Consider the following 16,124-nt stretch of genomic DNA (forward strand, 5'->3'; position numbering starts at 1 on the left):
AGGAAGCTACCATATACCTTTAGACCAGAGATGGAGAACCTATGGCGGTCCGGCTGTTGCAGGACTACATTTTCCATCATGCCTGGACAGCCAAAGTTTTGGCTGTCAAAGCATGGTGGAAATTGTAGTATTGCAACAGCTGGAGCGCCATAGCTTCCCTTTACTTACCTTGGAGAGTTGGCCAAACCCTCAAAGGCGGAAATAATTTTAGTCACCTTAACAGTTTTACTAAAGCGATCTTATAGTACCATAAATCCCTTAAAGGGGTTATCTGGCTAGATAGAATAAAAAAATAAAAAATAAAGGGAGACTGAGCTCAAAAACTAAGGGTGGGTTCAGACTACGGAATTCTCGCGGATAAATTCCGCCGAATTCCGTTGCCTGTACATGCTCACGGCCGCGCGCCTCTCCGCCCGTGCCATAGACACCATTCTATGCACGGGCGGATTCCGACGAAAGAATTGACACGTCAATTCTTTCGGCGGATAGTGCCTATAGAGCCAGCGGAATAGGCACTTTGTGTTGAGCCCGATAAATGGAATAGGAAATCGGGAACTGAGCACCAATGGATGGAGTGGAAATCGGTGATTACTGTTTTTCTGATTTTACTTAACCCATTCATTTTTATTTTACTTTATACCGCCAGACAATTCCTTTTCATAATACCATTAGATTGCACAATTATAGATATGTTTTTTGGTTTGTTTTTTTTACAGCATTAGACTCCCATACACAGGATACAAAGGATCAATAACATGGCAGCCATAGACTGCTATATATGATACGTTTCTCCTGAAAAAAAAAAAATTACTCCTATGTAGGAATCCCTGTCTCCATACCTTCCCTGTCCAGAATGCAACCATTCAGGATAAATACGTATAGTTTTGCCACGTGCACAAACCCTTCTCCTCATCTATCTTGATCTATCACCATTTCTGACACATAACACACGGGAAGAAGTACCGCCATATCTCAATGTATATGACAGCTTGGATACATTATTACACTTTATACCACATCATTGTAGATACAACCCGTCTTAGTACTATACCTACAGAGACATCAACCACAACTATATGAGTTAGACCTGCATCCAGGCGGTCGCCAAGTGCTCACTTTTCCACATCCTCACTATATAATACCGCTATACGGCTCAGACGTCTGTAGGCTTTATTACAGCCTGTTGCTTTGGATGAAGATAGCCTCAAGCTACATTCAACTAGAGCTGCCATAGATCATCTTGAGATTGCGTTCTTTCTCCTAATAAGAGATCATCAATCTGAGAGGCACTTTATGGGGCCAGGTATCCATTGTTTCCGCTGTCACATGCTACTATGTTGCTTCCATTTTGCAGATCCTATGGATACAATTATTTCTTGTGAAAAATAGAAAGCCTCCTCATCCCCGTTATAGAGGAGTCCTTATTGTGGAAATGATTTTAGCTCATAATGGTAAACATTTCCTGAGACAACATAATAGCCTGTACCAGACTCCAAAGATGTAATAGTAATTTTCCCTTAATGCAATTGCAAGTATATCAAAAATCTATTATGCGCAAATTTATAAGGCTGTGTTCACATTGATTTTAGTCTATATGTCAGAAATATTCCATGATATGCGCCTCCAATGTACGTCATTGTAAAGCCATCCGGTTGCTATGTTCAGCTATAGATTATGCTAGGTTTGTATTTGCGATGGATCGATGCAGACTTCATCATTCTCGATGAAAAAAAAAAAAAAAAGTGCAGTAGGCACCACCATAAAAAAATTAAGGGGTCTGTTCCCTATGTTTACAGAAAGCCTAGAAATTTACCGACACCCATGGGCGCAACTCTGGTCCCACCAAACCGGAACGAGTAGAATTTGATTAGCGGTGGCTACAGAAGTTTGACGCAGTCCTGGAAAACATGGATACAGCTTACGGCTTTAGCCTAGGGTTTGAATGGACCAGAGCATGCTCAAGTTGTGATCATCTCAAGTAACCATTAAAGGGAATCTAACCTGCTGATGTGTCCCTATAACGCAGGGGGAACTGAGGATGAAGGCAAGTTTCTTACTCTCATCCTTGGCCCCATTTTCAGGATATCAAAAGTTTATTTCCTATGCTAATTTGGCGTTTTGGTGCACATTTCTTCCCCAGATGCACCGGCCAAGATACCATCAGAGCGGGCTGACCGGGGCAGATAGTTGCACCCATCCACCTAACTAGCATGGGAAATAAACTTCTAATATCCCGAAAACAGCTTTAAAGATAAAAGTAGGAAACATACCTTCATCCTCAGTGCCCTGTGCTCTATAAGGACATATCAGCAAGATACATTCTTCTAACCTGCTGATAAGTTTTCCTTTAAAGCAGCAGTGTAAGCATTTAGACTGGTGACCAGGAGTTACAACCTTTGTCAGCCATTCCGGAGCCTATAGACAAATTTCACCCAGTCGCTATTCATATATAAGTAAATAAAAATACATCCTGGACTCTCCCCTCTACCTCAAGAAACAGCGCCACTCTTGTCCATGAGTTTAACTGATATTACAGTCCCATTCTTGGAGAGATAAACTGCCACCAGAGTGGTGGCAGTGGCTAAGGGTACTATTACACGGGCCGATGGGGGCCCGATAAATGTAGGTGAGCGCCGATCTGCTAAGGGTACTATTACACAGCCCTATAATCGTTTAACAAGGGCTGCATGGACATCGTTACCAATGTCCTTGCAGCCCTTGCTTAAACTGTATACATTACCTATCCATGCTGCAGGGCTCCTCTTGCACTCTGCTTCTTCCTGGGATCCCGCACGCTCCAGCTCCAGAGGGGCCTGTCTCAGCTGTCAAGCTGTTCAGCCAATTACTGGTCACGGCGGTCCCAACCTGTGATTGGCTGAGCAGCCTGTCCGCTCTGAAGCTGGATCGTGCGGGAGAAGCAGAGCGCAAGTGGAGCCCTGCAGCATGGATAGGTAATGTATACAGTTTGGAAATCGTCAGCTGCCGGCTGCGCACCATTATTACACGTAGCGGTGCGCGGTCAGCGCCCAACAATTATAGGTCCAAACCTATATCAATGATCAGCCGATGATCGTTGCCATTGGCTGATCGTTGTGTTTATTACACGGAGCGATAATCAGCCGGATAGGGCCAATTCGGCCAATTATCGTTCCGTGTAATAAGGCCCTAAGTCCCTCTTTTTCCATCTAGAACACAAAAACGTTTGGCCAACAACTCCTAAAAGGTATAGAGGCGGCTTTGGGATGGCCTTGCCTAATAGTAGGTTTGGGATGGGGCAGACCTCTGAGAACATGGATGGATTTGAGCTCTGGTTCTCCGTATCAGTAATATTATTTCCAGCACCAGCTGTATGTTTTGCTCACTTTCGTACAGTACATCCCTCTAATCACGTTCACCTAGAAAAAGAAACTTATTCCAGGTCCATCTTTGGCTGCCATGTAGCTCGTATTTCAGGCATTATTTACAAAACCCTCCCGTCCGCTCCTGAATAGATGCCAAGGCACTTTCACCAACGACACTATATACAATCTGTTACATCTGTAATCCTTAAATTGAGAATGATTGCCAAGAATGAGATATTCTCTTTATCTGAAAACCTGATTAGTCATTATTTTGTCCCCGCAGTCCTGTAATGCGCAGATGCAGACGCTTATCGAACACAAAAGATTGATTATATAGCTGTAACGCTCCATCCATACAGACAATGCATACATAATCTGCACTTCTGCACACGTCAAATCATTACAGTGACATCTCCAATAATCTGGTGTGCCGGAGCGGGTACATCAAGCGGGATTAGCAAAATACCAGAACACTGGAGGCTGCCCAGATCTATAGTCTGATAGGGTAAGGGCTAAAACGAACTAACTTTTTAAAGGGATTTCCAGGAGTGGAAAAATATGTCAACTTTCCTCCCGAAACAGCACCATACCTGTCCATGGGTTGTGTCTGGTACTGAAGATCAGTTTTAAATCAAGAAAATAGGGTTGAGGTGCTATACAACATATGACCCAAGAACGGCTATTTTTTTTTTTTTTTTTAGAAGAAAACAGTCAAGTTTGTCCAACCGTAGACAACCCCCAGGGTCTCTGCCCTGGTCTCATTCTCTGCATCTGTATATTTGTCCCACTGATTCAATAATTTGAGAATAAATTGACTTTTGCCCCTCTAAAAGGTCTGTGCTTTAAGGGATAGTCTCATTTCCTTTATACAATACCATAGTCATAGTAGAATGAATAGAGTGCTGGATGCGTGGTGCACTTCATTCTTCTAAGATACACTTTTCTCCACTATTGTGGCTCTCAGTAGGCGTACCCCAATGCATTAAGCTTTTTATTCCCCATCCTGTGAACAGAGGACAACTTTTTGGAGATGGAAATACCACTTTAACTTCCAGCTGATGAGCTTCAGCATGCACGCCTCCTCCCTCCCCCACCCTATCCTACCATTACTGATTGATATACGCCAAGAAGGGAGAGGCAGGAGGAGGCATGCATGCTGCAATTCACTACAGCCTCTATGACTAGTGTTGGGCAGAATTACCAATCTGTTCGGGCTTGGCAACTTTCTCCAAATCCGAACGCTCAGCATTTGACTCCCAGAGGCTGGAGAAGTTAGATGCAGCCCTAAAGCTGCCAGGAAAGCATGTAAACAGCTATTGGTCATGTTTTCTAGGACTTGCTAAGGCGGTATACAACTTCTGCATCAGCGGGGAGTCAAATGCTGCGCATTCGGGTTTGGAAAACGTTGCCAAACCGGAACAGTCCAGCAAGCCTGTTCAATACTATGACACTTGTGCTTAGTAGAAAACATCATTTTATAACTTTGCTAAGAGCCATCAGCCAAGAGACAGATAACATTTGCTTTATTTCCCTATCAGCTATCTCTAAAAAAAAAAATACCCATCAATACTGTCTTTGCATTGGCTTCCTCAACTAGTTCTATTTTGTCGCTAAATCTTAACCTTGACATAGGAGCTGTTTATTTTAAGTTTACTTCAAGTAGACCCTCATGATCCTTGACAGAAACAAGAATATGTCAATAGACCGTGTGTGTTTGGCTATCTACTCATGGAGGAAACCCATCTATATCCCTACAATAGCATCATCCTCACTCTAGAGACCACCCATTAACCACTTACAACTAGGCACATAGGCTGCTTTAGGCACATAGAGAATCTATCTGGAATGTCTTCCAGCTTATCTCAAAAAAGTTCTGATAATTTGGTTATTCCAGATTAGAAGGTAGTAATATTGAGAGATGAGCAAATTTACCGAAAGTTTGGGTTCGCATATGAATTAAGTTGCCTAGAAAACACGGATACAGCTATAGGTTGTCCTCAGGCTGCGTGCACCTTCTCAAGGCAGCGGGATTTAAAGAGTCACTGTCGTATTTTTTTTTGTTGCAGAAATCAATAGTCCAGGCGATTTTAAGAAACTTTGTAATTGGGTTTATTAGCCAAATCTGCCATTATCTGCATGTAAAAAGCCTTTTCCCAGGTCCCCCCCCCCTCCTTCCTCTTTTTCATCCACTCTGAAAAATCTGAAAATTGTGACTTGTTGCATGAGTCACACTCTGTCTATTCCTATAGAGAGGGGAGGGGGGAGGAGGAAGGAGGGAGTTAGCCGGCAGCAGAAAGCAGATAACAGAGGATTACAGGCACAGAGCTGGGTGACAGCTGTAATCTGAGCTCAGACAGGTCACTGGTGACTGTCACAGGAGATATCCCGTGAGGGATTTGTAGATTAACTCTTTGTTGTCCTGTTTTGGTCTTTTCTTTAGCTCTCTCCATAGGAGAACAATGAAGACAGGGGGGAGAGCTTCAAACTGCTTTTTCATGATAAAAATGCATTTTTTGGATAATAAACCCAATTACAAAGTTTCTTAAAATCGCCTGGACTATTGATTTCTGCAAAAAAAAAATTCACGACAGTGACACTTTAAATGCCGATCATTCGGGTTCCGGTGAACCTGAACCTTTGGCAAGTTTGTTAATCTCCAGTAATATTCATATGGCATACAGTATCTACAACTGCAGGACTAAATCCGGTCATACACAACAAAGCAAAATTAGCCAAACCTATTCATTTCAATGGGATCAACCATCTAACGTGTATGGTAGCCTCCCAGCAGATGTCAGGGGAATACAATAGTCAGACACATTGGATTTCAAAGTGCCCATAGTATTGTTCTCAAGGAGATAATATAGATGTATGGCAGCAGCTCCATTTAGAATAAATGCCCCCTCTGCCAAGCCTTGTGTAGGTGGACACAGACATCAATGGAGAGTTGTGCCAACGGTAACGGAAAACGCAGGAATATAGAAGAAAAGGTTTAAAAATCAATTTAAAAAATACCCATTATTATACATGGTATAATTTGGCACCACTACCTTTGTCCAGGTAGATGTAAAGCCTCAGAAACACAAGAGAACAAAACTACAACTAAGCAAAAAAAAAAAAAAAAAAAAAAAAAATTATATATATATATATATATATATATATATATATATATATATATATATATATATAAATTTTTTTTTTTTTTTTTTTTTTTTTAATTCAGTTCAGTTTTTATTAGAGCTTTGTATTATAGTTCCGAAAAATTCTTGAGGAAATTACAAAAATTCTAGAACTCTAAAGATGACATTATTACGCACATTAGCACATTTCTATAAAAACAACTTTTTTTTTTTGTACAGTCGACAAAGACTTCCTTTCACAGTCTAGAAGAAACAGTAGGAACCTTCACAATAAAAAAAAAAAATATGTAGCACTGTATCTACCCACGGCATCATAAATCATTGTCAGTATGGCTCTGTACTTCAATGTGCATCTGAGGAAAGGCGAGTATCTGAGAAACTGATGATTCTTTCCCTGCTTCACAAGGCAAATTAGAAAAAAAAAAAAAAAAAAAAAAAACCTTATTCCGGGAAGGGCTGCATATGAGAACATTTTAGCTTGGTCCTATGGGAATTCTACAAACAATTCTCTGTACACTGCAGGTCTTCTTGACCGGAACGACTTCCATGATCTGCACTGGGTGGGAACTCCAGCTGCTTTGAAGAGACATTTCCAACATCTGTTCCCCCAATTACACAACATAAGAGCAGAGCTGCGGATTCAAACCTTTGGCCACATTATTTCATTTGCCAATAAGACAGTAAGATTAAGAGTTACAGATTCAGAACTATCCGTTACCTATATCCAAAGCAACAAAACAAAACAAAACAAAAAATCTTCCATCTTAAAAGCAGTTACCTAAAAAGAATTGTCTGTTTAATTTTTCAAAAACAGCACCACACCTGTCCTCAGGCTGTATGTGGTATTGCAACTCAGCTTTATTAACTTTAATAGAACTGAGCTGCAGTGCCAAAAGTGGATCCTGGATGGCCCCTCTATTTTGCAGATCACATTCCCATTGCCAAATCGTGAACCCACTTCCAAAAAACATCAGTCAGCGAGAAATATGTTAGTTTTGACTTGACTGGAGACTACACATTGTTTTTATTGTAATTTTCTTTTTTTATGGTATAGTAATTAAGGAAAAATTAAGTAATTAGTAATTTAAGTAAAAATTAAAGGAGTTATCCAGGGATTATACTCACCTTCCCTGATCCCATGCAGCTGTCCTATCGACACTCACAGTCCCCAGTCCTCCTTCCTGGTTGCTGATAATGCACCATTCCTACAGGAACTACCCCATTTCAGCCAACCACCTTCCAAAAAAGACACAGTGCATCATCACCAACCAGGAAGTGCTTGAAGCAGAAGCTGCATGGGACCGGGGGGCAGGTGAGTATAGTTTTTTGTTTTGTTTTTTTTAATTCACTTTCACACTGTTTTAGGAAATGACGGTTAGTAAATAAACTTAATCCTAGATTCTAGGTGCTCTACAGGCCTAAAAGCCTAACTTTATGGAATGTTCTCTAAAACACAAGTCACCTCTGAATAAATACAATGCATTTATTTTTCCTCTCATGCATCTACCCCAAAACATTTATATTAAAGCTTAACCGCTAGCTTTATTTTTCAAAAATGTTTGAATTTGAGGAGGAGCTATCTAGTAGGAATTAAAGGGACCCACAAGGTCTACTGAGGTTTTGATGTAATTTATGACTCCCACATATTAAAGGGGCAGTGTTACAATTCCTGCACATTTCCTGTAGAGCCAATGTTCACGCAACTTCCTAAAACCCTTACTTTACTGCAAAACGCCAACAATCATCTGGTCAGATGTGGAACATCTGTACACTGTAAACACCCCTAAAAGCTCTTATCTGTTTAACACATATGTCAGGGTCTTGCCCTGAGTATTTCCTGCTCCCTGCCTCTTTAAATGTTATGGTTTCACTATTACAAATCATTTTTATTCTCCGCTGCCCCGGGTTACCATAGGAACTACAAATTGCATAGGGCACTGGGGAGGCATCCATTATAACTTCCCGGGAATTTAATATTTCAAATACACACAAAGCTGAGCAAACTATCGGATAACAATACTGAACGGCTCTTACACAAATTGCCTATAGGGCCATAAGGCCATAAAAAATAATTAATTACCCCCACCACCACCAGCCAAAAATATTTGCTCCAATTTACCCGGTCATGGCGACTACATAACGATCCAAAAGAAAATTTATGATAAAAATTTAATCCAATATTATTTATGACCCTTTGTATATATCGCACCATCAAAACCCATAACGCTATATACAATAGATTCTTTAACGCAGATACCTATATTGGGTCTAGGCTATATATTTATACGTTATATGTTTTCTAGAATTGTTTTTTTAATTATAAAAATTATTAAAATCGCTTATCTTTTGATTATTTTCTGTTAATTTTCAACTGAAACACGTTTGAATATTTTTATAAAATTTTTGTGTGTCACAAAACGTACAAATTTATCTAAAAAAAAATTATATAAAATACGACCGCAAAGTAAAAAGTATAGTATAGTAAGTAATAGTAAATAATTTAAAAAATTTTAAAAATATATCTTTATTTATCAAATATAATTCACAGAGCTGTACACACAGGTTTTTTTTTTATTATTATTCCTTTTTTTTTTTTTTTTTTAAGGACAAAACTCTGTATTTTTTGTAATGGATATTGCATCATTCACCTCAAGAACACTTCCAGTGTGCCTAGAGAGCATAAAAATAAACCATCTCCATGCTGTACTGTGTGTACAGAAAGGACAACACAGATTTAGCTCTGAATGGGGGTTGGGGGGTGTGTGTGAAAGGATTAATTCAACAGTTTAGTGCATCAGTTTCTAACAAGGCCAAACACTGGGAGATACTGCTAAATTCCTCGTGTGTGGGAACGCCCAGTAATCTGCTTGAAAGCCAGGCTAAAAAAAAAAAAACAACAAAAAAAAAACAAAAACTAAAAAACACAACATAAACACCATGCACCGAATTGATGCAAAACACCAAGTGGAACAAAAACACAAAAAAATAAGATTGTATGAATGTGGATTTTTCAATATTTGCAGGATTTACCCCTCCCTCTCTTTTTGTTTTGCAACCTAAGCTTGCTTACCACCCCGTCGCCTCTTTTGAACCCACCCCACCCCCCATCATGGGGTCAGCAACTAAGCAAACAGATTACAAAGCAAAGAGATCCAATGTAACAGTGGATGTTTGCACGGTGACAAAACACTCAGGGATACATTAGCAAAAACAGATGGGGGGGGGGGGGGGGGACTTTATTCCTCCTGTTTGCAAAAGTTTTAGATCCCACCAAGGTCTAATTGGATTTCCTGTAAATCGAAGACAGCGATGAATTTGGGAGTATAAGGAGGCTTGTATATAGGAAGTGGATGTTTACTGCCAAACAAATGTTCCCGCCGGCCCTCCCTGCTGGACGTTGAATATTTTGTCTATTAACTCAAGTCATTTAGCGTACAGTGGTTGCCTCATTTGCAGCTGGGACGCTGAATAGGGGGTGTGGTGGGAGTAGACATCTTTCTCCGTCACCCTGGATATAACCCCTATGATATACTGTAGATTTTCACGCCCTTTGGGGAAATCCACAGAATGGGATGTGCAGATCACATAACTGCAATTACATTTGTCACTCTTCGCTCTCTCTGCATTCCTGAAAAATCTCAATGACATAGTGACCCGCGCAGTTACGTCAGCAAACACTATAGGCAATTGTTATTTTCTTTACCTAGACGGCATGGTTTACGTCACATTTCTACTTGACAGTTTTGAATAAAAATACTAGAATAAAAAAAAAAAAATGTTTAAAAAAAATAAAAAAATCCAAACACTATACACATACTATAACCAAGCTATACAGTATGGCATAAATATTTTTGGAATATAGAACATTGCAGAAAGAAAAAGCCCACCTTCTGGTCCATCTCCCCCCATTTCTTTTCTTATTATAGATGTTTATCTATATATAGATGTTAGCTGGAAGTCAATACAAAATATTTTACTAACAATTTTATTTATTTATTATTTTATATTGGGGGGGGGGGGGGGATCTGCTGTTTTGTGCTCCAGATGGGGCGTTTCCCAGGCGGTGTGTGCTATTTTTTCTCCCATAGACCTTGGTTATTTTTTATTTTTTTGTTGTTTTTGTTAACTTCTTACAAAATGCATGTGTCAATGTTTGTTGAGTTTCATGTTTTCATGTTCTTGGATCACATGATCACTAACTCACGTGATTTGTGAAGGGAACAATGCCACGAAGAAAAAACAAAACAAAAAATAAAAAACACTACAAAAATTTTAAAACAAACTATGAAATACTGAAAATTAAACTGCTGCTGAGATCATAACATCACAAATAAAGTGTGCGTCACAAAGGCCATCGTGAGGATTATTATTATTGGTTTGGCCAGTGTAATTTTTTACTTTTAAAAAAAGGTTAAAAAGTATAAAGGAAAAAAAGTTACAGACTTATACATGTTCCTTTTTGTGTATATACATTGCTTGCTAAGGCTAAAAAGAGTCATCAAAAACTGCACCGTGTGAACCTGGCCTGGGGGGCGGGAGGGGTTTGAAAATTTTACATATCTGGTAATCTGTTCACCAGTAAAAAGGAGGAGAACAAGGTAACTTCTACCCAAAGTATTGATGTCCAGAACAATAAAATACTGTTTTTTTCACATAAAAATGCTGATTTCAATATAACAAAAAATTTTAATAAATGGAATACCCGTTTGGTAAATTCTCCGCAAGTCTTTCCATTTATTTGAAATTTTAAAGGTTCTAATGGTTAAATATAAAGTTGGTTCAAGGGAAATTAGGTTTAAATCCTTAAAACCAAAGAGTAAATCAAAACAAAAATTTTACTTTTCAACAGAATTTTTGAAAATAAATAAAATCATCTATTTTACAGGTCAACAACGATAAAGAAAACCGTTCAAACACTTAACCCACATATGCACACTGCCACTACGTTTGTCTTTTTTTGCCGCTTTTACTTTTATGCCTAGTTTTTTTAGCTTTTAGCATATCTTTAAGCATACATTCCTATCAATAACAACGACAGGAAATCCTACAGAACAGAAAGGACTTCAGGGGTCAAAAAGCCTTTGGCAATGAAGAGCCTTCCAGGAAAAGATAATGTCTGTTCCCATCACAATCTGCATTACTGCAGCCTGTCATGTATGACACTGAATACTATTTCTTCTTAAATAAAATTAAAAAAAAAAACATAAAAATAGTAACATTTTGCAAAAGGCCTACATAAAATATTCAGATTTTTTTTTTCTTTTTACAATGGAACAAGCTAATCTGTTCCCACCTAAATTCTTGTTTAGCTAACAAGCCATTAAGCCCTAAAATGTTTGACACCTCCGAAGCGCGCTCAGCACCTGTCATCCCAGGACACCTTATCCATCTAGCATGCATTAACAGCATCAAGGTCCCAGAACGAAGGCCGCCACATGAAACGAGACAAAAAAGACCAATATATTATAGTTATAACGCAACCTGATACCCTCTGCGAGGCCTGCATCACTCATGATGTAAGGAGAGTCCATCCTCTAATGCACTCAGCCTTCATTTTTGATAGGCAACCTCCCCCTGAAACGCGTCAATACCACCCAGAATCCAGCAGATTTTTTTACGGTTTGCTCTCGTATTATGTTTCGTACTCTTTTATTACAGTCTCCGGTAAGCATAGCTTTGATTTGAACAGTCACCTATAAAAAAAGGCAGTCCCCAGGAGACCTCCCCATTATTCCCAGCCTAGGAGCACAAGCCAAAGCTGTCGCCTCTCTCCCTGAATGATGAAACACATGCACCAGAGGTTGAAAATAGACCAGGATAAAACATTCGCTTTAATAGTATTTCAAATACACATTATCCCATTTACCACTCTCTATACTCAATGGATGATTTTTTTGAAAATTTTAGATTTTTTTTTTTTTTATATTAAATTTTTCAGCTTTTATTTACAAAAACCAGTCCCAAACTTGGCTACAAAACTGAACAGGTAACGCTGAGCTTTTACCTTCGTGTTGTCCCCTATAACGTCCAATATACGGACTCAAGTCAATAAGATGAGATTATGCCAAAGAGCGTCACACGTGCCAGCTGATACGGTTGTTTGGCCGCCTATCTGACCCTTGTGGTAACAAAAAGCAGCCCACGGTACTATGCCCGCCACCATGCTACCTTCTGCAATGAATGGGGGAATATAGAAGGGAAGTGTGTGTGCTGCTGATTCATAGAGCCTCCTAGGTCTCTCTGAATGTATGCACTGAATCTTATCTGCATACACAAGACTAGGCAGAAAACTCACATCCGCACTCGGTACAGCCCTTCCAGTAAGAGGCCTCACCCTCAGCAGTTTTTTTTTTTTTTGCATCTCAATGCTAACACCCTGTAGCGCACTGACAACAAACACAAGCACATACACAACCTAAAGGGTGAACCACTTCATTAGGAGTTACAGGTGGAGTGAGAAAACACCGTACACCCTGACTAACAATTTGGCCTTTTACGCTGTAAAGCTACAGAGGGCGTACAATGTGATTTTATGGGTTTTCCTTGTTGCATTGAACCCAAAGACCAACGCAAAAAAAAAAAAAAAATTAGCAAAAAAGAAAACAATGGAACAAAAAAAACTTAGAAGACAAAATCAACAGAACTTGGTATAAATAAATATTATGACAAATAGATACAAACACCTGGTGTGAAAAAAAAAAACAAGAAACATCTGTAACAATAATCCTTGTTCAGCTTTCACAATGCAAAACGCCTAAAGAAAGCAACTTTGTGTTCCATCTGCTTTACGTCTAGGGGTAGAACGGATGAGACGGTCGCATTGGATGGAGTCGCCGATGACATATCAGAAATGGCACAAGCCTAGGACACCCATTGCTGTAATACAAGACAAGGTGACCGCAGCGTATGCCCTGAATGGTATTACTGTAGAGAGGCGTCCATACATCACCCGCTGCTTCTATACATCCAGGATATGAGATCGCTTACAGCCCCAGACCCTTCACATAATGGAGATGATCAGAGCCCAGGGATAGTACACAGCCGACACAGGATCACAAGGATTTTCCAATGACTCAACCAGCGTCTTCATAGTCCCAAAGAAGAGATCATTATAGACCGGGCTCATCCCTGCAGTGTATATATATCATAGTGCAATGGTATATTCCTATACTGTGCAATGGATCTATATAACTGCCCATATAGACACCTAGATCACATATCCTTGTCCATACATCATATTATAAGTATAGGCTAAAAGTTGGAGTCTATATAAGATGGAGATACTAATTATATATATATATATATATATATATATATATATATATATATATATATATATATATATATATATACACACACACAGGATCACATTGTACAGCCAGGGATCTTACTTGAACCAGAGGATTGCAGATCTCTAGTACACCGATACATAGAATGGCATAATATACAGTATATATTATATACTGTCCACATATAAGCAGTATCATGTGACCTTACTATATATACAGTCAGGACTTTATATCCTACATCCTCCCACAAAGCCATAAGATTGCATGCAGATCTCTTCCTATATAGCATGTACTATTCACATAGCAGAAGCAATAACTCCTATGGTCTTATATACATATATACAGTCAGGACATAAGATGCTACAAAGCCGAACCAGTGCATGCAGATCTCTCTCTATAATATATATATATATATATATATATATATATATATATATATATATATATATATATAAAATCTTCTTTGATCCCTCTATACAGCCAGGACATCCTATAGCCCCATGGTGTATAGTAGTCCACACATTATAACTGCGCTCTATTATCCTGCATATAGTCCAGCTCACCCCCTAGATGTCATACAACCAGCTGCATCCTCATCCTAACCCATCAGATCACATCTGTACAATCAGATCATGTGAATGATGCAAGAACTACAACTCCCAGCATTAGATCCTATAAGTAATCTTATATGTGCAACTAAAGGCTGTCCAGGCATGCTAGGAGTTGTAGTGTTGCAACAGCCTGGAGCCCACTGCCTTAGATCCAGTCTGTCTGGAAATGCTGGGAGTTGTAGTTGTGCAACACCCCTGCCTTATCCAATCTATACCCTCAGATGGGTGGTTAGGCATGCTGGGAGTTGTAGTTGTACAAGTCCATTTTATTGTATGATTTGTCACACTGACTCTGTACGATCAGATCGGCCGATCCCAGGATGCAATGCGGCCGTTCTCTCTCACCTGCTTCCTATACGGGGTTCTCACAGGGTTACTGCTACTTGGAAAAATCATTCCTGGTCCTGTCCCGGCTCCTGTGCCCTCGCCGTGTCCGGGGATCCTCCAGCAGAAAATAAAGGCAACTTTTGTAATGTAAGTTTCCCCAAACTCCGCTCTCCGTGCAGCCTGGGATACAGGGCGGCCACCACACCCGGCTGTGTCCCCCCCCTCGCAGCACGTTACCCGGCCGGGTGACAAATGGAAGCCCCCCTGTTATTATGAGGAGGATTGTGTGTGCCCCTGGCGCTCCGCTCAATTGGCCGACACTGCCATCAAAGCGACTTCATTGATCTGCCAGAGACTTCCCCGCAGAGCTGATCCCACCTACCACGGCACGTACCAATCCGCAGCGACGGGGGGAGCCTCCTAACAATATCGCCTATTATTCTGCCAATAATCCCCTCACTCTAAATATTTATTAGGCTGGGACATAGACAAAACCTGGCGGATGAGATGAATTCGGGATAAGCGCTGACTGGCTGTGATAAACCTGTGTGAAGTGCAAAGCGTCTGAGTAGGTTCCCCCTCTGAGGGAGAATGGTAGGGTCTGCCAGGCATACCACACATTCCTCAGTGCAGCCATCACCTCCTTCCTGTACTCAGCAGTGAGAGCGGCGAGCAGGCGGCTGGGAGCGGAGGCGAGGGGGGGACTGGGGGCACATAGACTGCAATATACAGGGCTTCCTGCTGCTTGTGTAAGGGCTCAGCTGCTGCAGAACTTCTTGAAAAGCTCACATTTACATGAACTCAGTAATGTCCTTAAAGGGTTTTTTAAGATTTAAAGTTAGTCTGCCCCCCCCCCCCCCTCCATGAGGTGATTCTTTATTCACATCCTACTAGCGACGTTTCGCCTATTCCTCATCCTGTCTCGGTGCCAAAACCACTCCTTAAAGGGATTATCCCGCGAAAATCTTTTTCTTTCAAATCAACTGGATTCAGAAAGTTGTATAGATTTGTAATTTGCTTCTATTAAAAAATCTCACATCTTCTGATACTTATCAGCTGCTGTATATCCTGCAGGAAGTGATGTATACTTTCCAGTCTGACACAGTGCTCTCTGCTGCCACCTCTGTTCATGTCAGGAACTGTCTATAGGAATTTGCTGCTGCTCTGGACAGAGGTGGCGGCAGAAAGCGCTGTGTCAGACTGGAAAGAATACATCACTTCCTGCAGGACATACAGCAGCTGATAAGTACTGGACGACTTGAGATTTTTAAATAGAATTAAATTACTAATCTATATAACTTACTGACACCAGTTGATTTGAAAGATTTTCGCCGGAGTACCCCTTTAAATGTGTTACACAACAAACAAAGATCCAATAATTAAATTAATTTATCATTGATACAATCATATCATACA

The 16,124-nt window shown here is 40.1% G+C and overlaps 1 protein-coding gene across 8 annotated transcripts in view; it reads right to left on the bottom strand.

Moving 5' to 3' along the window:
* The window catches only part of RBMS1 (RNA binding motif single stranded interacting protein 1), a 294,933-nt gene that overhangs the window by 123,664 nt on the left and 155,145 nt on the right, over positions 1-16,124 (bottom strand). Inside the window, exon 1 of one of the 8 annotated variants that reach the window (XM_069982797.1) lies at positions 14,727-15,041. The exons of the other annotated variants lie outside the window; for them this stretch is intronic. Coding sequence (XP_069838898.1) covers positions 14,727-14,777 — 51 coding nt within the window. The 5' untranslated portion in view covers positions 14,778-15,041. Of the gene's footprint in view, positions 1-14,726; positions 15,042-16,124 lie in introns of those variants that run through there. 8 annotated transcript variants of the gene reach the window in all.

The sequence above is a fragment of the Dendropsophus ebraccatus genome, chromosome 9 (assembly GCF_027789765.1).
Source record: "Dendropsophus ebraccatus isolate aDenEbr1 chromosome 9, aDenEbr1.pat, whole genome shotgun sequence".
NCBI classification, from domain to species: domain Eukaryota; kingdom Metazoa; phylum Chordata; class Amphibia; order Anura; family Hylidae; genus Dendropsophus; species Dendropsophus ebraccatus.